At 34.5% G+C, this 25,915-nt stretch overlaps 1 protein-coding gene across 1 annotated transcript; it reads right to left on the bottom strand.

Moving 5' to 3' along the window:
• Positions 1-25,616, bottom strand: unpg (homeobox protein unplugged). The gene is made up of 3 exons (XM_073990445.1): positions 22,641-25,616; positions 1,207-1,433; positions 1-558 (listed from the first exon to the last, which is right to left on the bottom strand). The coding sequence occupies exons 1-3, from the start codon at positions 23,419-23,421 to the stop codon at positions 184-186; spliced, it is 1,383 nt and encodes a 460-aa protein (XP_073846546.1). The 5' UTR covers positions 23,422-25,616; the 3' UTR covers positions 1-183.
• Positions 25,617-25,915: the final 299 nt, after the last annotated feature.

Below are 25,915 nucleotides of genomic sequence, written 5' to 3'. Positions count from 1 at the left end.
TTTTGTTTTTTATTTAATTTATTGTTTCTTAGTTTTTATATTTACAAAAATTCAAGTCTATACTAAAGAAAAACATAAGATGGTAATTGGAGGAAGAATGAAAAAAGTAAAAGGAAACACAATGGAGAACCACACTTAGACATCCACTGTGGCCAACCACAAATAGAAACAGACCAAAGATGGCTAATAAATACTACGAGCCAATGCCAAGGTACCCGTTAAAGCTGTTAAATTCACGGCAGCAGAGTTGGCGACGGCGGGTGTGTTGCCCGTATTTGGCGTTAATAAAGGCGCACTGGCATTTGCGACATTGGAATTGAATTTCTCAAAACCACTGTTATCGGAGGTGATCTTTTTCCTTAAGTCCGGCTTGGGACCACTTAGGCACATTTTCTCCATTTGCTGGTGTTGTGAACGCACAGCAAAACGATTCACATGAACTGGTATAGGAACTACAATTTTCGTTCCAGAGGCACCGTTGCGACCCAAACCGTGTGATGACAGACCAGCCTTAACGCGTTTCCATTTGGCTCTACGATTTTGGAACCAAATTTTAACCTGAAAAAAAACGAAAAAATATTATTTTTTTTACTACAAGAAAAATTGGAGAGATTCTGATGATGTGATACACGTGGTATCGGTGTTTTGAATGTTTATATTTTAGGTATGCTCAATACTACTGATGGCACTCCGAGGAACATTTTTAAGGGAAACTTTAACACTTTATAGTTGGAGGTAGTTGTATAAATATTCACTCCAGAACTATGATATCAATGGAAGAAATATTATACTCCAAATTTCACCATGAATCATCAAGGTTAGATAGTTATGCAAGAATCAACTATGAAAGTATGAACAACATTAACTAACGAACAGGTTCAATAAAAAAAGAACTGATCTATATGGAGCACTCTGCAAATGAGCTAGAATGTACAACTTTGTATAAAATTTTATGTAAATATTATTATTATTATTTACAGGCAAACACAGATCACGCCTCAATTGTAGAAAATAAATGTGTATTGCCATATCTCCAAGATACATTTTCATTTTTTTGTACTTATCACGCGAGAGCACAACTTTCAAACGTGAAAGAAGTGACTGCAGACAGTGAAAATAAATGTCCGTCTGATATATAAGTGTCTTCAATCTGCCCTGCTGTTCTTACAATACATTTTTTTGTGTGTTGAGTATTTGGTTACATACCTGAACTTCACTCAGTTTGAGACTAGTTGCTATCTGACTTCTTTCCGTCAGACTTAAATACTTTTTGGCATGAAATTCTCTTTCTAATTCTAAAAGTTGTTCTGATGTGAATGCTGTGCGCCTCCGTCTCGATTTGGAATTTTGTCCTCCGCTGTTATTGGGATCTTTGTGACCATTTGAAGTACCCTCATCATCGGAGCAGTCTTCACTGTCAGTATGGTTATAGGCTGTAAATAAACAACATATGATGGAAACTGTTACATAAATGTTTCGAATTACAAATGAAATGTTACAAATTGCAACTAAAATATTTCGAACTCGAGAAATTTCGAAGCAGAGGTAAATATGTACATAAAAATGTACAATGTTGCGCATAGCAATAGCAAAAAAATCCAGGATTACGCATTAATTCAATTTTTGGATCCGTTACAATGTTTTAAAATGTAGTTTTTTTGTGTCCAGTTGTTCGTTTTTTCTGTAGTTGAATGGGATAAAAACAACAACAATATTAACCGATCCTTGAGAATGGGGAGGGCAAAACAAAAGCAACAACGGAATATTATTAAAAATTGTAGTCTTATCGGTTTTAATTAGCTGTACTTTTACCTTAAATTTGTAGTTTTGGGGCCTGTTAGTGTCATTTTTGGAATAATTTGCATTTGTTATCCTAACAGGGTTGCCATCTCCTACTACTTTTCCCATGGTCTGGGGAAAATATCATAATACCCTTAAATCAAAAATTTTCCCTTATACAAGGTGGCGCAAAAGTAATCCTCCTATCAGAAAATGCTATAATTTTTGCGATTGGCCCCTAATGTCAGTTCTGTGTTGATATTTGTGTAGTAAACACATGCGAAATACACGTTGATAAACAATGTTAAGCTACACTGCTCCCGAACGCGGAATATTGGTGACTATTTATTTGACCAATAATCGGTCGGTGACTTTGGCACGTTTAGCCGCTCGCTTCGAAGGGACTGGCACAACACGAGATGCTGCCAGGCATGGCAGACCCCGAAGTATCCGTTCTGCAGAGAATATTGCTGCTGTAGCCGAGAATCCCGCCAATCGCGTCTAACATACGATCAATCCATCCTTAATCACCACCAAGAGGAAGATGATTTTTCATCAAAAATAATCATGAGTGATGAGGCGCTCCAGACTTCTTTTTGTGGGGCTTTTTGAAGTCGCGGGTTTATGTCAACAAGCCTCAGACTCTTTCAGATCTTAAAGACAATATCTGCCGGAAGTTTTGGCCAAAGTTATGTAAAATGCCATAAAAAGGGCTCAAGTGACAATAAACTGTGGCGGCGGCCATTTATCTGATATCATATTCTCGACTTGATGTAAAAAAAATTAAAAGACCAAATAAAAATAATCCACAAGGAAAATCAAAGTTTTTCATTTTTTTTTTTAAATTACAGCCAAAAAACTTCGGAAAATTACTTTCGCGCCACCTTGTATAAAAATTTAAATTGTAAAATATTCATTCGGAAAATGGTTTAGTATCAACCGTTCTTATGTTTGAAGTCACCGGCACATTGAGGTTAAAAACGTTGGGGGAACTTTAAAAATAATGCGAATAGGAACTGCCAAGAACTAGTTGGGGCTCTTATTTCAGATATACTCTCTAGATTTGTTCGCAGAAAATGTATTGAAATCAATTCGAAACATCTCATTGTCAAAAATGATTGCATATGTACAGTATGCAAAACTCATATTCGAACAAACCCCAAAAATCGAAAATACGGTAAAATATACAAATAATGATAGCATTTTTGATAAATTCATGCATATTTATTAATTTTAAAAGAAAAAGAACAAGCATTTTTTACTTAAAGCTAATTTTAGCCACTAGATGGCGGGATTTTCTTACAATGGAAAACAAAATTCGAACAGTCAAGCAGTTAAAACAAGATAAGAATATTGACGCTTATGACTAATATTAATATTTGGCGGGATATCCTTTTTGCCTTACGATAGCATTTAGATTTCTTGGCATAGATTTATTTCACTAGTTTTTTTTCTTCCATTCTGGTGATATTTTTAACCATTCCGCCTCTAAAGCATTCTTTAAGTCTGTAACGTTCGTAATTTCGTAATTTTTAAATTTTCTTTTAAAAATGGACCATAAATTTTCCATAGGATTGATGTCGGGACTTTGAGGGGGAGTTTTCACGTATTTTGGACAAATATATATGATCCCAAGTCGGGAATTAAGAGCGGTGTGCTTTGGATCGTTATCCTTTTAAAAGATAAAATCCTCGCAAATTCCCGTTTTTATCGCACTTGGTTTCAAATTCCTATTCAAAATGTTTATATAATCCTTTGGAGTCATTATTCCATCAATAAAATGCAGATTGCCAACCCGTGCGGTGGAAAAGCAACCCCATACCATAACTGAACCCCCACCATGCTTGAAGGTTGGAATTGGATTTTGGCGTGACAAGCTTGTATTTTTTCTCGCCATATTTTCACGTCTGTTAATATGACACTTTTCCAGAAGTTAAAATCCATGCTTCTGCATGTTTTAGCAAACGCAAGCCACCTTCTCTTACAGCCAGTTTCTGCATGTCGAAACGAAAATAGTTGTGTCTTTTTACTTTTTCAGCAATAATTATTCAGTAACTTCTTTTCAGAGAGTAAGAGAGATTTTACTCTTTGATACGAAAATAGAGAAAAAAGTAAAAAGACAGCATTTAGTAAACTTTAGCAAGATAACAGTTGATAACCAAAACAGAAACATTGGCGCCAATGCATGAACGAAAAAATAACTCCAAAGCAATGAAAAAGTTCTTCAATTTTAAACAAAATAAATATAAAATAATTAATATATTAATAAAATAATCAATAAATAAACCTGAATCGTAATATTTATAGTATTTTTCCACAAAAAATAAGATAAACATTGAGCAGCTGACCATTTGCAGATGATTAAAAAACAGCTGATCGAACTTGCTAAAGGTTGCTGGGAAAAATTCTTTCAGCAACTTTTAGCAATTGCTCAGCAAACAACTGTCAAACTTGTTCTCTCACTTCGCTCTCTTTTACTGAACTTTTGAGTAAAAAGACAGCATTTAGTAACATTTTGTAATAATTATTACAAATTATCACGTAAAAAGACAACCTAATGTATGCGAATGAAACACACCCACGAGTTTGGTAGTGTTTCATTCGCACACATTTTCCTTTCGACATACAGAAACAGGCTGTTATTCTTCGCACTTATAAATTGTTTTCTCACAGCATAACGGCTTTTAAATCCAATTTTTTGATGTAATTCCGCACAGTTAGTGGTGTAACGGAAATTCCAAAGTCTTTTTCCAAACTTACAGCCAATTTTACGGCACTTACAGTGGGATCCTTGAGAATTTCCCGTCGTAGAAATGAGCAGTGTCTTCTCGTAAGTTTAGCCCGACGCATATTTCTAGATATTTTCATAAAGTTTATAATTCAAAATCACGTAGTATATTGTGGAAGGACCGCGCTTTAAAACTTTTCCGATTTCTACAACAATTTTCCTTTCTGAGAGGGAAAGTTCTTTAGATTTTCTTTCCATGACTATTTTTTGGTAATAATTGATGTAACTTGTTTATATTTTATACCGCGGGCCAAAATAATCGTAAACCACAAAAAACTAAAAAATTACATTAAAAAATCCCGTTTAGACATAAATAAAGACTTGCCACCTGTTCGAATATGAATTTTGCCATATTTTATAAAAAAAGCTTTTGTTGGCGGAATAACTTAATACAGTCGGACCTCGATTATCCGTGATGGTCGGGACCGGAGGCATTACGGATAATCGATTTTCACGGATAACGGAGGCAATGTTTTTATGCATTTTTTGAACATATTTTTAAGTAAAAATGGCATAGTATTGTACAATAATAATAGAGTCAGTAATTTTTGTTATATTTTCTCAAGGTAATCTACAAAATTTTAGAAGGATACATAATACCATCATCAGATTCATCTGAATTGACTTTGTCCCATGGTTTTTGTGATACCATTAATAAACAAATTGTGTAATATGGGAGAATTTCCAGTTTTCTTTTGTTTACCTCTTGTTTGCTTAATCAAATTTTTTGGAAAGTGTGCTTTTACTCCCGGATAATAAAGTTTATAACGAAAAATATAGGAAATGGAAAGAAGACCAACATTTCTTTTCTATCCCGGATAATCGAGGTACCCGGATAATCGATTCACGGATAATCGAAGTTCAACTGTAAATGGATTTGTTTCTTTCATTTATTTCCTAAAGACATTCAATCTAACCAAAATATTAGATATTTGTACATAATCCACTAAAATTTTAACATAACAAATTGTCTGAAACGGATTTCGTCCAAACATACTTGAGGTCTAAAACCATTATTTCGATGAGGCACATTTTGCCCGTATGAAAGTGTACGAGTATATGGGCAAAACTGCCAATTATTTCATATTCCATTTCCAAAAAATTGAATTTTTTCTTTTCGCGCTACATTAACGATTTTTGGTACATAGGTTAAGAAAAAATTCCCCAGTACAAATCCGTTAGCGAGCAAATTTTTGGTTGTTGCGGACACATGTCATCGCGGTTTTACTTCTGCTTTTAAGAAAAAATTATTATAAACACGCTAATTATTTTATTGAGCACAATTGTCACTAAAAAGTTATCACGAAGTGACGTCATTAAGTAGATTGCATAATATTTGTAAAATGTTTCTCAGCATTCGCGGAATTTACAAAAAATTTACAAAATTTTAAATGTAATCCGAATTTTTTGAAAATATAGCTCCATATACCCGTCAAAAATTACCGAAAAGTAACAGTTTTAAATAAAGACTTCACGGGGAATCAAATGAGACCAAACTTATAATCATCGGGATAGTAGTTAGGATATTATAGCCAAAATAAGCACATATTTGTGTTACAAAAAACTAATTTTGGTTTGGAATAATAGTTTTCACACGCATTCTAGAGTCGAAAATATTGGAAAAATTCTATAAGAGTACTTCTTTTATTTTTCTTGAAACTCCCAAGAAAATGGGTGGATTTTGCTTTATCTACATTCACATAGAAGGTTTCCCATTGAGGAAAGTTATCGGGTTGTTGAAATAAATCATTAGACTTCTTAAACGGAAACAGAGTTCAAATAAACCGCTTTAACTTATATGCATTATTAAAATATGTGTAAATCGCGTAATTATCAAAATCGTTTTGTCCGCATGTGATTTTCATGTACAGCAAGACCATATCTCTTAATTTGTATATATTTTTCGAAATATAATTTGGACGCTAAGATGTAGCATCGGCTGCATCTTAGCATTAAAAAACCTATAAAACATCGCTAATTTTCCCAAAGTTCATACAATTTCGTTCCGCATCCGGTTTTAGTGTCACCATGAAAATCTGCATCGATATATACCTATTTCAAGGCAATCAGTCAAGAACCGTGGATGTAGCATCACACACTATTTTTGGGATAAAATGAATGTAGTTCCCTTATCAGTGAAGTTTTTAAATCTCTGTTTCCGCAAAAAGGAAGATGCAGCACTAGTTTTTTCATAGCAGTGCAAGCGGCCGACAGAATACGCGACAAAATGCGCGATATTTTCAAAAACAATATTAGGTGATTTTCCTACCTTGGAATTTCTCGTATCTCGCGTTTTAGTAGATGGAATTTCACGAGTATAGATTTATTAGATCCGCAACGTAAAAATCAAAAATTTGCAATCAAGTACGAGTAAATCGAATGACAATTGTAAAAATTAGGCCCGAAAAATATGATTTTTAGAAATTTGTTCGCACAAAATTTTCGTATTTGGATACAGATTTCTCTGAAGCTGTATAGGCTACATTCACGACACATATATCAAATAAATCAGAATCGTGAGTTCTTCATTCCTATATATGATTTTTTGAAAAACCTGTTTGCGGAACGAAATTATAAGAAAATTTCAAAAAACACTTAAAATCTGGCTTCAAAATGTCAGCATCATTTAATGGTAGACGCAGATCAAATTTTGAGAAGTTATACACTAGTGAGATGATCCTTATTTAGTTGCCTTCTACTTTTACTTTAACAGGAAAATCGTGAAAAGTGTGGTTTAATCACAAATCGAGAGAAAACAAAAAAATACACGTTGGCTTCAACCCATTTTTACCCATTTTTTAACATAAATATAGCCACAGCTTCCACGCAAATCAACTTTGAAACCCAATATTTTTTGCCAAGTCTAAAAACATTTCATTTTATCCAAAAGCATTTAAATTGTACAATATACAACCACTATTCGCGAGTTATAAAGGGGTAAACCTTGGCTTCAACGATGTTAAATTTTCAATAATATTGCCCATATACCCTCGTTAGCATAAATGTTGAGGGTATACAAAATTGAATACACTAATATTAATTAATGATTTTCAAAATGTACTTATTATTTTGTCCATCAATTTGTATCTTTTTTCTTAATATCGCAAAGTTTATTTTCCACCAACGCACTTGACGGATTTTCTGACTTCCGTATCGTCAGATACTTTGTAGTTTTTTAACTTCCTCAAAATATTTCTGTTGCACACTCATGCATTGTTCCTCGAAAATGCAACTAAATTCATCAGAAATAAAAATTATACATGTTTGCTTTTTACCTGCTTTAAAAATGAGCAATTGTGACGTTTTGAAATACATAGATTCGCAGCTGTTAAGTATTACGGCGTTATGAAACACAATACTTCAGACATTTGCAGTCATTTGTCAAGCATCTGACGATACGGATGGCAGCCGTCGTATGCAGTTCTTCTTCTAATTTCTTCTAATTTGAATAAAAGGCTCTAATGCAATATTAAATAGAAGGTTTCATCTAATCGGTCCTTGAAGGATTTAAGAAGCAATTTATGTTTAGTTTTCAGATAAACACTTCCAGTTATATCGCGTTCAATTCCTGCAGATGAAATATGTAAATGCATGCCTCAATTTTTTCAGTACTTTCGGCACCAACCTTTTGTTTATAGTCACTTGCAGATCCTGACTAATTAACGAAAAATATAATTTATTTAAAAAAATAATAACATAAAACTATTCCAAGGGACAAGCTCGGTCCGTATGTATGGATTAAGAAGTGTGCGGATTACCTTGTACTTGTATCGACAATTTTTGTAAATAGATTTGCCCAGTTCGTTTTTTATATTCGGAACCACCATACGAAGGTAAGGAAGGATAACATTAAAAATTCTATATCAAATGTTAGCGATTAGATAGTAAGGGGCGACTTTGTAAATTATGAATGCTTTCATAACAAGAAATTTTGAAATATGTCATATTTAATTATGAACTTTTACTGCGGATAAGTGTAGAAAAGAAATGTAACAATAAGCAATGGGCAAAATTAACATAAATGGCATTAAGAATCCAATGTCTAATGCCAATCAAATATAAATGTGAAACTGTAAAAAATCAAGTCAAGTCAAATTCAGTGTAAACGCTTTTAACGCAAACAACTGACATTTTGACACACTCGTTACACTTTGCCATCAGCAGCAACATTATACCACCCATCACCACTACCGCCACAGCCACCCTTCCATCAACAACAACTTGCCAGAGAAAACTCTACTTAAAGTAAAAGTCAACAACTCAATCTCGGACTGACTCACATAATTCACAGTTTCATGCTGAACACAAAAAGGCAAGCAAGCCACCGCACAAAATGAAGACGTGGACATGGATGACGGGCAATTCATTTCGAGAATGCATGATACAGACAAAACAGAAACAATTGAATTGTGGCCGAGTTATAACTCTGTCGGCCGGAAAAATATAGAGTTTTGCACAATGGGCTATTTTATACCCAAGGCCTATTCTATGTTCTAGAAAGTTGTTTATTGAAATCTTAGGTACATTTTTGTAGTTGACTGTAGCCTTAATTTTTGGGCGGTTCGGTATCTGTGGACCGTAATCGGAGAAAAAGTTATAAAAATCGAATATTTTCAAAAGTGTTTGGCTTTTTTCACATTTTTGGCTTTTTTTCACAAAGTTGAAGTGATAGGGAAAAACGCCGGGACACGTATCTTCTTATTTTTCGTCTTCTATCACGCTGCGGTGTCAGAATATGGTTAATAATTTTCGTGTTGCACAGTGAGGCGCTCAGTGCCAAAACGGCCTAAACCACATGCTCAAAAAATCAAAGTGGCTACATAGATCTAACCGGAACCTTTTGAAATAAATACTAAAAAACTCAATTTTGCTTTGTTTTACCAGATAGTATAGTCTAGTGTTATACAACGCAATGTGGAGTTTTTTGGTATGTATTTTAAGAGGTTCTGGTTACGTCTTTATAGACAGTTTGATTTTTTTGAACATGTGTGCTAGGCCGTTTTGGCGCTGAGCGCCTCATATAATAATACTAAAATCACAATAATAAGTAACCACACAGACTTAATGTAAATTATTTTATGTTTGTTGTCAAAAGTAGTCTGACTGGCCGATCTTCTGAGAAGTTTCATCATTTTGCCATTCTAATTATAGAATGCAAGTTAGCGCCATCTAATTTTGTAGATGAGGAAAGTACCTTCGATTTGTTGGCATTAAGTCTGTCTGGTTACCCTAAAATTTGTAACAATTTGTACCAATTGTTGCTGAAACTCGTCTGTTAACACAAAATTCCAGCAAAAGAGAGCGATTCGAGAGAGACATTTTGACAGTTCTACTTAGTAGAACTTAGTAGAACTACTTACCTATCCCTATTACTCTAAAGCCACACGCTGAAACTTTCATACGAAACTTTCCCATTATTTTGGCGTTATTAGGTCGAGTTTCCCAATTTTACTCTAGTGTAGAAGTCGATTGTGGAACGAATAATTAAGGGCAACTTTTTTCACGAAACCTCTCTAGTCTGACCATCGAGTATGGAAGTCGATGTAGAGCAAGGTCGTGCTTTGGTATTGTTAAAGTTACGAAGTTTTTCGGCAATTCACACACACACGACCCGAACGCAACGAAAGAGCACACAAATGTTTTGATTTGTTTTTGTTTTGCAGCATGCGTGCATACAACGTTACTAACACACTGTCAAAAGTTGCAAATATTGAGAATTTTGTGTGTCCTCTTCTTGGTTCTACTACTGAGAGTTTGCAAATTCTTGCTGGACAAATTTCTTCTAGCAACCACTTGCAAGTCTTCTTCTTCCTGAAAACAATCAAACATCTGTTTTTAATTATTCGGTGATTTATGTTTGTGAAAATTAAAAACAATTTTAATGTGGAAATAGCAAGCCTAATTGTATTGTTTTCTTGGATAACAATGCTACAAAGTGAAAAAATAATTTTTTTGGACCATTTTAATTTTTATTTTTAATAAAATACAAAAACTTTGCTTGCTTTGGTTCCTTTAATGGCGGACAAATTGTTCTTTTTTGCCAAGTCAGCTGATTGCTTGCGGGTTTTTGCTGGGAAGGTGTCTGTTTACTTTTTACATTTTTCTTGCAAAAGAGAATAATAGCTCCGTACTCTCCGAGAAAGTTCTTGCTGGGAAAGTAACCAGACAGACCTATTAATGGTCGAGTGTTTATGGTTTGTGGAGAAAATACAAAAGTTTTTGAAGTTAAATTAAGAGTGAATCTATTATGTATATATAAAAATGGTGTAAAAAATGTATAGTAATTCATAAAATGAGAACGGCTAGGCCGATTTCTGTAAAATTTTTTGTCAGTTATTCGCATTTTCGAGGAGAAGGTCTTTACGGAAGAAAATTTTTGAAAAACCCCCCTGGAAAAGTCGGAAAATTGGAAAAATCGAAAATTGAGTTTTTGTATGAAATTTTATTCCTTAATAGCGAGACGAAGTTCGCCGGGTCCGCTAGTTATGTATAAATATGCCATTAGTTTCAACTTGCTAAGTAAATTCTTTTTAGAGCAGACCTGAACACGCTGTACTAGTCAGCAATTAATTATATAGCCTGTTTTAAAATACTGCTTGGCGCAGGAAATCAAAATAAAAATACTTATTTAATAATACGTCCCATTGTTATTGCTGGAAACCGAAATGTTTGCTCCTTTTCATATTTTGCAAATAAGTGTATCCAAAAATGCAAAAATTATCAGACTAAACATGACGGACTGTTCTTAATTGTCCAATAAGCCGACACAGATAATTAAGGGTCGGTTATGGATACATCCATGCTATAGCAACTCAACTTTAGTTGCGTTGTCAGAAAAGAAAATCATACAATTAAGGGGTCGATCATCGATAACAATTATCGTTGAGTGGCGTTGCCAGTTGTCAAAATTGATCCACGTATGGCAACTCTCAACTGAAGTTGCGAATCTCAGTTGAGGGAGCGGCTGTTTTTCAGCAACCACCAATTTTCAGTTGCAGTGAACATTTTCGAAGAAACAAGAAGTAAAATAGAAGGAAAAATAAACATTTTGTTAACAATTATTGATTCTTTGCATCATTAATTAATTTTGTGTATCAATATGGTGAAAATAACGACAAAGCAGCAGTTCGAAATATTAATTGATAAACTGATTGAAAATCCAAACTTAGCCCGAGGAGTTCGGGAGTTTTGGTGAAACCAAAGCCACAGCGGATGAAGCGTGGAGGTCCACTTCGGACAGTTTAAACAGCCATGAACCTCCAACACGAACACCTGAAGAGTGACAGAGTCTGGATTCACTTTAAAGCAAAGTTGAAAAAGAAAATGCCTCAAAATAAAAAAAACTTCAACGACACTGGTGGTGGTCCATCACAATAAATACAGATCTTTCCACATGATCATCAGCTTACAGTGCAGATGGCAATTCCAATGGATTCGATTTGTCCCTCAAATTTCTTCTAATAGATGCAATGCCCTGTACATTTTCTTCATCATCAAAAAATAATTCCACCGAACTTATCATTTTTTGGGACAGCAAATAAAACTTGACGATCCGAAGATTCAATGGGCAGGTTATATTCCAATCTTGGGTTGTTTTCCAAATTTGCTCGAAAACTCAGCCAAAATATTAAAATATTGTCCAGAATACACAAAAGAGTTATCCAAAGCGCAATTATTTTTAAAATGTTTTTTTTTTTTTTTGGCGAATAGAGGTCAATAGTTTGAAAAAACACTGATCGATAACATGTTTATCGACCACCCAGTTGAGTTGACATTCATGGTACAACATTTCGTCTCAGTTCCGTAGACAACTGACAACGCAACTCAAGTTTAGTGGCAATACAAGATAGACCCATAAAATAAGTGAAACGAAAGAAATGTACATATGAATGTCAAATTCATCTGATATCAGTCCTTTAGCCATTAATTTAGTTGTAAAAAATTATGGATTTCAATGCGGAAATGGAAATGTCTATGATTAAATTTACTGTCGGCAACGCAACTTGCTATCCACAATCGACCCCTTAGTTTGAGACATCGCTTCTGTCAAGAAATCTGGTTAAATCGCTTCTAATTTAGCACCGTAGGTACGAACTGCCTTTCTCAGATTTTGAATGTGTTTATATAAAATTTAAAGCGTGAAAGTGCCCGATACTGATTTAAATTGATTATGCCTTTTGGTCTTATTCCAATCCACTTCAAATCTAACTTGCTAACCCATTGTGCACTCAACGCCAAGCATATCTTTGTTTAATAAAACATTTTCAATTTTTTTTATATCCTGCAGGATGTAATTGTAAGCGTTATAAATACATTTCAAAGAATTTGTTACAAACATTTGTGTGAATGTATGTAAGCATGTGTATGTAAGTGGTTAAATGGATGTTTGTAACATAGAAGACACTCATTCAGAAGCATGGGGCAAAACGAATTGATTGAATTTGTTTTTGTGTGGTGAAAAAATTAAATATTCATAACTGAATTATAAATGACTGCGTGAAATATTGCCGGCGTATGCCCGCCCCCACCCTCTGCCGCGATGGAATCAGAATGTAGACATCAGTAAACAAAACAATTTACTTTTGTAAGAACTACAACAACGTTGATGCCAAAAAGACGTCGGATTGTCGACAACAATACTATGAAGATTGGGACATTTGTGGTCCAATGTTAATAGCAGTCAACCCTCAGGAAAGTGGTGGGGATGTTGGTGGGTATGAACATCCTTATACACTCCATATGGACGTTGTGGGCTGTGATGAACTTTATTGATGGTGATTAGTGGTTGGATTATGACAGTGGCATGCCGGCACAAACACACAAACATGCGATATACATACATAAATCTCTGCCAAAGTAACTCCCCGGACAAGTCATCCGTGTAAGTGCGAACGACGCAAATGATGCACGGATACATTTAAAACCAAATCATTTAGGCGATTATTATTGTTGTTTGACGTTATCCGTTGCCCCACGCTCTATTCACTGCTCATAATTCACATTTAATGGATCGTTTATGAATTTTGTTGTTTGTCTTCTTGTGATATCGTCTGTGTCTCAGTACTGATGATGAGTTTTCGGACACATTGTCATTGAAACGAATTAATTTGCATTTTTCGTCTAGATCAGTGGATAATTCAGTATACACTAAGGCCAGACTCGGAATCAAAAGTCTTCCCTGCATAATATGCTGTTTATATTAGAGCTTTTTGTAGGGTTAACCTTCTTTAGGGTAAGTGCACCAGTAGTCGGCACTTTAAGGATTCTCGTATCTTCAGCCGTATGTCATTCCGAGTCTAAATATCCAATCAAATTAAATTTAAGTTGTTTTGATTCGTTATTTTGTGTAGTTTTAGATTATATAAACAATTTTTTTGATTATTTCTGTTCAACATGCAAAAAATACAATTTTAGTGAAATACTGCTTTTTCACCAGTAGTCGGCACCATTCCCCAATAGTCGGCATGATATGATCCAGTAGTCGGCATGTTATATTTAAATAAAGAAAAAATGCATACTTACTTACTTACTTAGCTGGCCCATTACAGAACATTAGTTATTTATACATTTCTAGTTTAATTGTATACATTTCTATTGATTTTACTTCAAAAAATAAGGGAATTTAAACATATTGTTTAAATAAATTAGTTCGTACCAGTAGTCGGCATCTATTACCCAGTTGTCGGCACCCCACAACGTACGTACTTCAAATCATGGCTAATATTGCTTAAAATCGCTAAAGTTCCTTTCAAATTGAAACTATTTTTTTTTAATTATCCTTTAAAGTATTTCTTTAGTATTTTTTATAATTTTTAGCTAAAAGTAATCGATAAAAATCAATGTTTATAACCCCATGCCGACTTCAGGCAAATTTTCTATTTTTTTGTCCCTAAAGTCGGCGTCAGCAAAAATTGCACAATTATAAATATTTTTTAAAAATTTCTTTTTCTGAAGTGTTCTTTTAACTGTTCTCTACCTATATAACAAAAATGTTGTGGAAAATTTCTTCATTTTAAAATAATTACAGAGCTTATAAGGTTAACATCTCCACAATTTTTTTCTTAAGAAACATGGATTTTGGGTTGTGGTGAAAAACACTCACTGACAAAAACTTAAATTTCGATAAAATAATTGGTCCTAGCTCAATGAAATTTTATATAAAGTTAGCTGACAATATTGTTGAAGAATTTTTAAGATTATTTTCCTATTTTGTTTTCTTAATTTTTAGTTATTTGAGTTCAAATCCAAAAGGTGCCGAGTACTGGTACATGCCGACATTAGGTGCACTTACCCTATAAGGATTTGTTTGAAATATAAGCAATGGAATTGACATTTAAAACCCAGTCGGTTTGTTAAATCCGGTTATATATAAACGGGGTATTACCCCTTGGCGAAGAATGCCGAATTTTCTCCACAAACAAATTAGTTTAATGTAATATTAAAACAGCAACAATGTACAGTGGCAATTTTTCTGAAAACCTGGCCAAAGCAAAAAGGAAATGAAATTAAGAGGTCTTTTCGGGTCCCTTCTCTTATAAAATGTTAGGGTTAAAGTCATACATACTTCATCTGAGTTTATGCACAATTGTCCCACAAAATATTAAGTCTGTCTGGTTACTTTCCCAGCAAGAATTGTCCAGCAAGAACTTTCTCAGAGAGTAAGGGGTTTTTATTCTCTTTTGCTAGAAAATTGTAAAAAGTAAACAGACACCTTCCCAGCAAAAACCAGCAAGCAATCAGCTGACTTGCCAAAACAGAACAATTTGTCCGCCAACAAAGGAAGCAAACACGTTGTATTTTATTAAAAATAAAAAAGAAAATGAAACAAAAAAGTATTTTTCCACTTTACAAATTTGTTCTCCATAAAACAATACAATTAGACTATGTTACTTCCACAATAAAATTGTTTTTAATGTTCACAAACATAAATCAAACAAAAACTAAAAACGGCTGATTTATTGTTTTCAGGAAGAAGAAGAGCTTGCAAGTGCTTGCTAGAAGAAATTTGTCCAGCAAGAATTTGCAAGCTCTCAGTGAAAGAACTGTCAAAATGTCTCTCTCGAATCGCTCTCTTTTGCTGGTTTTTTGTGTTAACAGACGACTTCCAGCAACAATTGGTACAAACTGTTACAAATTTTAGGGTAACCAGACACAGCTATTATTTGAGAAGAATCATGCAAAGACAAAAATGTCTTCTGTGGGTCATTAAAGGTGTCTTTAGATTTAATTTGGTCCATTTTCAATCGGTAAAGTCTCGTTTAAAATGTGTTCGTATTAGATCAAAATATTCTACGAAATTGTTAGTTATTTTTAGTTATATATTTTTACTATCACTACATCAAGACTCTAAACGCCAGGATGGAAAGCTTTACAATACGATTCTGGCATTCTGAATCAACAAAAATCTCAATATATGTACCTGTAAGACAAATTACCATATACAAAAATTAGCAGTCTATAGCAGCTGATGTAAATTGATATTGGTAAAAAACACTACAATTTTTAAGAATTGATGCAAAGTTACTGTGACAATTGAATTATTACTAAAAAATTATTGAATTATTATTAACACGTTTCGTATATCTTTCATTACAATTTCCAAAAAATAAATAGATATTTAAAAAAATATATTGTTTCATTTCATAATTACATGCAATGGACTCATTTTAACGACATTTAAAAGGCCAGCAAGTAATTACCAAGTTATGACTTAATTCAGTAAATTTTTGCAATTGACGGTAAAGGTCAATATTTTTACATGGAGATGTAGTAATTCCTTATAGTACGATTAGAGTTTTTTGTTGGGTTAACCCACTTCATGAGGATTTATTTGACGTTTGCGCTATGGAATTGACATTTGGAACCCAAACCCACTGGGTTAATCCGATTAAGTGTAACCGGGGTATTAAGTATGTTTCTTAAGTACATATTTAACCACACATCGATATTCGAAAAAAAAAAATTAAAAAAAAAAAACATACATAACGTTCTATTTATAGAACAGTTGAGGTGGATTTATGTTCAAATTCAACACTCCACATTTTTGTTTTCTTTTAGTTTGCTCTCCGCTGGTTTTGAACACACGAACTTCTAATTTGTAACCAGATACACTACACGCTATGTGCGTTACCCTACACATTACTTATATAATAATAATTGTTCCACAAACATCCTAGGCGGGACAAGGGAGACTTCTCTCATGTCAATGAGTGAGTGCACCCCGATTAGCTCAATCATATGGGACGTACAGTTTATCGCCTAGTCCGAACGATAAATGTCGCCAACATTACTAAGGGGTATTTTGCCACCGTTGAAAATTTGATGTTGCCTAGCCGGAGAATCGAACCCACGAACTTCTGCGTGCAAGGCGGGTGACCGTGCGCATTACTTAGTAATGAGTAAAGTAAGTACAAATGTGTTAGCCATTATATATGTATTGCATGGTAAAGCGGAGAGTAATGAGCTCTCATTACTCGGTAATGTATGAACTAATAATATGTGCCTACCAAATTTTTGCTGGGAGGTTTTTGTGTAAAATTATAGCTCTGTTCCAGAACTAAAAAGTTTTTATAATTTTTACCACTTTTACACATTTTGCGTTCCCGTACACAAAATTTATATGAAAATCTTTTACGACTTTTACAACTTTTATCACTTTATAAAGTACGGGAACAGGCCATATATTTTATTATATACCTATATTTTTATTTTTGACCAGCGTTTTTTTTTAAGAAAATCGGACGCAGTTCAATGGTCGATGGTCAGACTAGCACGATTTCAACATGGCGACGTCAAGTTTATAGGCGAGGGGTATGAAGTAGTGAAACCCATGTACATGGTTTTCTGTGTTTGTTATGTTGCCTCTTCTTGTTTTTCGTTGCAAGATTATTTCTTCCATTTTCTTTCATTTTTATTTTCTCAAGCAAACGTTAACAACAAAACAAACATAAAAAGATTTAATTAAAACATTTAATTAATGAAATAGTGAAAATTTAACTATTAATATTAATTTAATTATTAATGTTAATTATTTTATGTTGTTTTTTTTGGTTTATTTGTCTTTTTTTTGTTTTTATTGGTATGAGAAACACAACAAACGCGAATGGTAAAATAAAGAGGACACGCAAAAATCTTAAATTTCACGTTAACGTGTGTGGACACTAACGAAACTTGAAAAGAAACTTTATCGAAATTGGTTTCAAGAAACCTTGCTAGTCTGACCATCGACATGGGAATAAGCCTGACGCCAAAAGAGAGTTGATAAAACAGACTTCTTCCTAGTCTTTATATTAATGGACACGCTCATGTTGGTGTTGATTTTGAATCGACTTTCCTCTGTGTATAACTATGAATATAATTGAGAAAGAACCTGCCAAAGTCGCCAGACCGAGTAAAACACATTACAACTAAGCTGATAATATCAAAAATGAACTTCATGTATCCACTTACTTATGTGGCCTGCTCTGTTGGTTGGATGAGTGGGCCTTCACTAGATATCAAATTTTTATGGAAGAGATATAATTAAAACTATAATGAAACAAGTAAAAAAGTACCGTAATTAAAACTTTCATCAATCATCAGATCGAATTTATTTTCAGTATTTTGTGGTATTTTTTGGACATTTGAACTTGCGGATGAAAATGTGGATTAGGATTAAAGTTCAAAAGCCTTGCAGAGGAGGTACGTAAAGGATTGAACCGACATATCTATTATGGAAGTGGATCTTATTTTGGGAGTTATATCTTTTCGACATATATAGATCCCACTAGTCATTTCAGGTGGTCATCGTATAACTTTTGAACCAGTATACCAGGAAGCATGGACTTCTCCACGGAAAACATAATATCGCTGTAAGTTTAAGGTCTGCACATCTTAGGGTATGTTAAACTAAATTTGGACAAAATATTCGGAGATCCAAAGTTTGGACCAAATTTGCTCAAAATATATCGTGCATATCATTTAATTTACATTTTTTTAAATATTCGGGAGAAGTACCGGAGGTTGGGGACCGGTATAGCCTATCTACGAACTGAAATTATGACGATGGTAACATTTCGGACCAAATCGGGTGATCAGTTCGAGAGTAATCGTGCCCCCCATCCACTACATATGGTGCCATAGGGCTTTTTTCTCAAGAAGTATGGACTTGCCCCTAAAAAAACTTTTACCGTCGTAATTGAGAGAGCAAGTTAAAGTGAACTTATCCGAAATTTTGTGTGGGAAGTAGACGAAGGAGTGGACAAATATACTCCATGTTCGAACCTGTAGTGCGATTCTCTAACTCATTTTTTGAGTAACCGACAAAATCGGTAAAATTAAATCGCAAAATTATGACTAAAACCACAAAGAAAAGTTGGCATCACTGTTTGTGTCGGTAGAGGCTAGCGACTACTTTTTATTCATCGTTAACTTGCCGAAAAATTTCGTTAATTATCGAAATTATAAGCATTTTAATTTTACCGACAATTATCGATAGCAGCAAAAATGAGTTACAGAATCCCACTACTGATCTATATCTTGTAAATTTATTAAGATGAGTAAAGTATGGACCAAATCGGTCACTCCCTTCAAGAGTTATCGTACCAACAATTTTTCCGAACATTTTTGAACTTATGAGTGGACCAATATGGCCCATCTTCGAACTTAAATTAAGTTTGGACAAAATATATAGCGCACACATTTTCCGAACTTTTGTAGGGAGGTACCGGAAGGGGTAGACCTATATAACCCATCTTCGAACTTAAACTAAGTTTGGACAAAATATAACGAAAGCCAAATTTTGGACCAAATCGGTTCATCCGTTCGAGAGTTATCGTGCGCACCAGCCAGACAGACAAAGGGCGGACATTGCTAAATCGACTCCAAATTGTCTGAAACACATTTCGTCTTAACATACTTGGGGTCTAAAAGCATTATTTCGATGAAATGCTGAGGGTATAAATATGGCAAAAATAAAATTGTAAACTGTTTCGATTGTCGGTCATGAATGAATATCTACTAATTCATAATCGATAACATAGATTAGCGCTTGTTGCAATAATTCTGGTATTTGGTCATTAACAGTAAGACATTAGCATTTTAAAGCTAAGGTGGATATTCACATAAGAATATGGCAATTCCGGGACAGAAGTTTTTCTGTGACTCCGACCCCTAAATACTAGTGCGAACGACGCAAATGATGAATAGACCTTATCCTCTATGTGACCCCATAATCTCAACCGAAAATGTCATTACGATCTGATCAAATATGCGACCTGTAACGTATGTACAAGATTTAGGTGGGCAGACACATATCCAGATCGATTCACCTCACGTTGAGACCTTCATTTTGGTTTGTATTAATGTGGGTCTACGATGTGTTACAAATTTTTGAGCCGAAACCTACATATCGTCATCATAAATGTCCGAAGTCGTATCTCAAAAAAAAAAAAAAAAAAAAAAACAGTATTCGTTTTTTTAATGAATCTAGTACATAAAACTAAAATACATGCTCCTGCAAATTTTAAAGCTTCTACGTTAAAAAATAACGATCCCGCCAAAGAAATGGCATTTCGGAAAATGGGACAGATGATATGAAATTGTTACTTTCGACTTTTGGCAGTTACGCGGACGGTATACGCAGCCAACATTTTTATCAAATTCATTTTTTTATCCGACTGCGCGATTAGAAAGCTGGAATATGAGCGCATTTTGTCGGGAGAAAATGCATTTTCGACCTTTTTCTGACATTTATATCAAAGTTATGAAGAAAGTGTATATGAGAATTATATACAACTAAACAAAACAATTTCTACAAAGTATACACGATGATTTTAACCTCCACAAGAAGCTAAAGGAAGCCGCCGGAGTATATGGAAAGAAAATAACCAATCCAGTTCTAATTAACAAAAACAATGAAGCTGTATTTGACTTGGAGGGAAGGAAGCATATATGGGAGGAATATATTACCAATCTTTTTACTGATAGCGAACGATCATCTTATGAGGATGATTCGGAAATTCCAAGAAGAGGGACGCCTATAACGCAGAGCGAAGTAGAACGCGCTATAAAATCATTGAAAGACAGAAAGGCTACAGGACCGGACGAAATCCCATCAGAATTACTGAAACTTATTGATTCCAGCAATATACACCTACTAGTCAACCTTTTTAATTACATATACAACACTGGAAACTATCCACAAGAATGGCTAAAATCAACCTTCATCGCAATACCCAAGAAAAATAATGCAAAACAATGCAGTGACTTCAGACTCATTAGCTTAATGAGTCATGCCTTGAAGATATTTCTAAAGATTATTCATAGTAGAATATACAAAATATGTGAAGCACACATGGGAAATACCCAATTTGGGTTTAAAGAAGGAATGGGTACAAGAGAAGCACTATACTGCATCCAAATTATAACACAAAAATGTAGGGATGCCCAGAAGGATGTATTCATGTGTTTTATTGACTACGAAAAAGCTTTCGATACCGTCAAACACGATAAATTAATGGAAATATTACATGATATAGGAATGCAAAACAATGAACTTATGTGCATAAAAAGTCTCTATTGGAATCAGTCGGCAAGAATTGAAGTAAGTGGAGAACCAACAAAAGAAATTGGCATCTCAAGGGGTGTTAGACAGGGCTGTCTTCTATCTCCCTTATTGTTTAATGTATATTCAGAGAAAATATTCCAAGAAACGCTAGAAGGAGAAAACGTCGGAATAAAAATTCATGGGAAAATAATTAATAACATAAGGTATGCGGACGATGCCACGTTACTGGCTGGAAGTATATCCGGTCTCCAGAAACTTGTGGAGAAACTTGCACGTGTAAGTGAGAAATATGGCCTTAAAATAAACATGAAGAAGACGAAATATATGGTCATAAGCAGAAAAAATCCCCATGCAGATGTGACCTTAAAAGTTCAAGGTACAGAAATTGAAAGAGTGCGATCTTTTAAATATCTAGGGATACTAATAAACGACCAATGGGATCCCTCGAAAGAGATTAAAAGTCGTATAGAGATGGCGCGAGATGCTTTTTGTAAATACAACAAACTTATGAAAAGCCATGACATAAACGTAACAACGAAAGTACGTTTTATAAAATGCTATATTTGGTCGGTGCTGCTATATGGAACAGAAGTTTGGACGCTCAAATCCTCTGATGAAAGAAAATTGGAAGCCTTCGAAATGTGGATTTACCGGCGAGTACTGAAAATACCATGGACTGCGAAAATTTCTAATGACGAAGTACTAAGAAGGATGAATGTAAGCCGGCAGTTAATAACAACAATAAAAAGTCGCAAAATAGCATATCTTGGACACGTATTAAGGAACAATAAATACAACATTTTACAAGCAATTTTAAAAGGAAAAATTTATGGAAGGCGTGCTAGAGGAAGAAAAGAAACATCTTGGCTCAAAAACATCATGGACTGGACAGGTTATACCGACGAAACTGATCTGCTGAATGCTGCAAGACACAGAGAGCTGACAACCACTATACTATAACATAAATATAATGCGATAAATATTAAAAAACAAAATGAATTGTACGATCACTTATATCCGGATAACGGATGAGTAAATAAAGAAGAAGAAACAAAACAATCAGTGTTTAGTCACCCATCTGTTCAAAATCTGATCAGAAGACATTTAATTCTAATTAGTTTTCAAACAACTGCATGATCCTCTTTTTATTAAGCATTTCTCAATCTTCAGGTGATCAAAATGTGACAATAAATAACGAAAAAATAGTCAGATTTTACAGGCTTCAATGATCTATTTTCGATTGCTATACATTTTGTTATTGTATTTTAAATTTAACTCTTTTTAATCATGAGAGGGAGTCACTTTCGAGTCCCGTTCTGATCGTACAAGTGAGTTAATCAATTTTTGATCAAATGCTGGCTGGGCAATACCGTCCCCTCATAATGATGTAGAGTAAAACAAATTTAAGTCGTAAAATGACAACACCTTACTTGGCATCGGACGTTTTTCTGAGTATGAACAGATAGATCAACAAGCATAAATTATATCAATTTAAAGCTTCGGGTGTTATGTCAACTCTAAACATACCTTTATTTTTATCCATTTCACTTCTGTAGTTTTGTGGTGACATGGTCAGACTAATATCACTACACGAATCACCACTGCAATCGTAATCTTCGTCTACAACATCTACGGAACTTTCTTCAGACTGTTGTTCTGGACAATCTTTACGATGACGATTATAATTCGAATTATTAGATGACTTATTTAAAGCGGTGGTATCAAATCTTGAATTCATTGACAAATTTTGAACGTTCTCCGTTGACAAGCCATTCGCCATTATTTCAGCTAGTCTTTGGCGTGATGTCAAATCATTTGCAAGATTTGCCGATTGCTGTAGTATGCTTTCATTAAGTGCCACAGATGGCGGAATAGCCCCTAAGCCGAAAGCAGCTGCTGGTATTAGAAATCGGGTATTATTCATATAATTTCCAAAATCTGTCGATGGTTTTATTGGCGGTGGTGAATTTGATTCATTTGCCGAATCTTTAGAATTCTGTTCAATCAGACTATTATTACTATTATTCATATAATCTCCTCCATTGGCGGCTAACAGCTGAGATATCCGATCGTGGTTCTGGGCAAAATATCCGTGCAACCATGGATTATACAGAGGAAAATTGGTTAATCCCAATGCGGATGAGGCTACCATTGCTCTAGCACTTAGTTCATCTGTTAATTCGTTACTTCTTTCAGCAAGGGGTTTGTTGTTGTTGTCATGAGCAGTTTGATGTTGGTTGGCAATAAGGCTTTCAATAGAAAAAGGTGTCGGGAACTTGCCAAGTTTTGTTGGTACATCTGATTCCATTTTATCACTTATTTTAATTGTTATGTTTTTGGACTTGGTTTGTTTGATTGATCTTGCCCTTACTATAAATTGTAAGTTATCATTAGCACATTATCACACAAATATTGACACACAGGTGAATTACTACCAGATGTAGGTGTTCGATATTTTACAATCGCTCTATAGGTAATTATTATTGCCAATCAATCTATTCTTATTAACACATTTCTAGAATTGACCACTTAACAAAAAAACACAAATATTGACACACTCTCAAACATACACGAAGCAAGTGAACCGTTTTAAGGTCTTCGGTGTACTAAACGTGTCCGTTGTTTGTACTGGCGTTGCTCACATCACACGTCACGTAGCAAATGGAAAATGTATTTGTCGTACTCACACCCATTGTTGAATATCCCAACTGCAAAGGTCCATTGGCTCCCGCCACTGACACAATAACCACCACCATCGAAGCGCCACACTGCTCTGTCGTCACACACAAAAGACTGACTCCGCCTTCCAATTACAAATCCAATATGGCGCATGCCAATGAAAATTCGTCAGAAGCACGAGGGAGAGAAAGAGAAAGATGTAGCGAGTATATTGTTGTTGGCTAATTATGTTGCTATCATGTCTTTTTTATCTAATTTCAGTTTAATTTGTTGTTGTTGTTTCGTTGTTTCATGAATCATTATTTGGCATGTCATTTTCTGGTTGTTAGCTCGAACATAGGAAAAAAGTTTGTAGCTTGTTACTTAATTGCTGTTCTGCATGATTCGTCTCGTAATGGCACATTATTGTGTACCGCAGCCACCGTGTCTCACAGTCCGCTCCCTTCCTTCCATACAATCGTTGCATTTCATTCGGCTCTTGTTCCTCAATGGTAAATTGCTGTGTACAGCAGCAGCATGCCACGCCCATTCATTATTAACGACCGACGAAATAAGCAGCATTAAGTGACCAATTTGTAATCGAAACAACAACAAGAACAGAATTTTTGTCACTTTTGTGGCACTTGTTTGTCAGTCGCAAACAATCATTAGCAAGTGTTTTTATATTATCGATCATTAATATGTTTGGTACCGTACAGCATGACAAAATGGTGGAAATCCTCATTTCTATTGGCATCCAAGGAAAGGAACTACAGTGTATCAAGGAACTATATTGGAACCAAACAGCACAAGTCGACATTAATGGAGAACTTACAGAATCCATTGCAATATCGAGAGGAGTTAGACAGGGCTGCATACTATCACCATTACTATTTAATATTTACGCCGAAAGAATTTTTCAAGAATCAGTCTCTAACGTTCGTAAAGGCATATATATTGGTGGAACATTCGTCAACAACATCAGATATGCAGATGATACCACGTTAATTGCAAGTAGCCTGTCAGAATTACAATTCCTTCTGACTCGTCTAAATATCTGTAGCGAAAAGTATGGGTTAAAGATCAACATCCCAAAAACTAAATATATGATTATATCCAAATCCAGAAACGAAGAAACAACCAAATTACAAATAAATAATGTACATATAGATAGAGTACAGACTTTTAAATATCTCGGCGTCAAAATAAATGAAAACTGGGATAACACAAAAGAAATACGATGCAGAATAGAAATGGCGAGAGGTGCATTTTTCAAATACAAAAATGTCTTATGCAGTCATGACATAAACATGGAAACAAAAATTCGATTTGTTAAAACTTATGTCTGGTCGGTCTTGCTGTACGCCTCAGAAGTATGGACGCTAAAAGCCGTTGACATAAAGAAACTAGAATCTTTTGAAACGTGGATTTATCGACGTATCCTAAAAATCCCATGGACACATTTGATACCCAATTCAGTAGTTCTGACAAGGGTTAATCGAGAACGTGAACTAATTACAACAATAAAAAGAAGAAAAGTGTCATATCTTGGACATATAATGAGGAACCGAAAATACAAGCTGCTCCAAACCATAATCGGTGGAACGATAGAAGGGAAGCCATCCAGAGGACGGAAAGAAACATCATGGATTGACAATATTCTGAAATGGACCGGCATTGAAAATTTCTCATTCCTACTGAGTGAAGCCAGAAATAGAGAAGCTTTTATGGAGATCACGAATAATATATGAATATACCTTAAAATTTGTAACAAATAATGATATATAATTGTATTGGTCGCTTATATTCGGAGATCGAATATGCAAATAAAGAAGAAGAAGAATATGTTTGGTACATTCTTAAACATTTTTGCTTTGTTCCAGAACCTGCAAGAAGCTACTATTTTTTACTACGATAGCATTTTTTCCTTTATGTTATCGGAAAAAATAGTAAAAATTAGTAGATTCTTGCAGTTCTGGAACAGACCATATATTTGTTAAATTTACAGAAAAACGAACATATGTATGGGAAAAATTTAAAATGTTTAGTAACCCTTGAAGTATCTACGATTTAAAGATTTACACATACACCTATGGCCAAAATAAGAAGTACTTATATTCGAACATCTTTCAAATATGAGTAAA

The sequence above is a fragment of the Musca autumnalis genome, unplaced genomic scaffold (assembly GCF_047663935.1).
Source record: "Musca autumnalis isolate F117 unplaced genomic scaffold, ASM4766393v1 scaffold_5, whole genome shotgun sequence".
NCBI classification, from domain to species: domain Eukaryota; kingdom Metazoa; phylum Arthropoda; class Insecta; order Diptera; family Muscidae; genus Musca; species Musca autumnalis.
The sequence above is the reverse complement of the archived record's forward strand: the minus strand, read 5'-3'. Positions and strand labels throughout refer to the sequence as shown.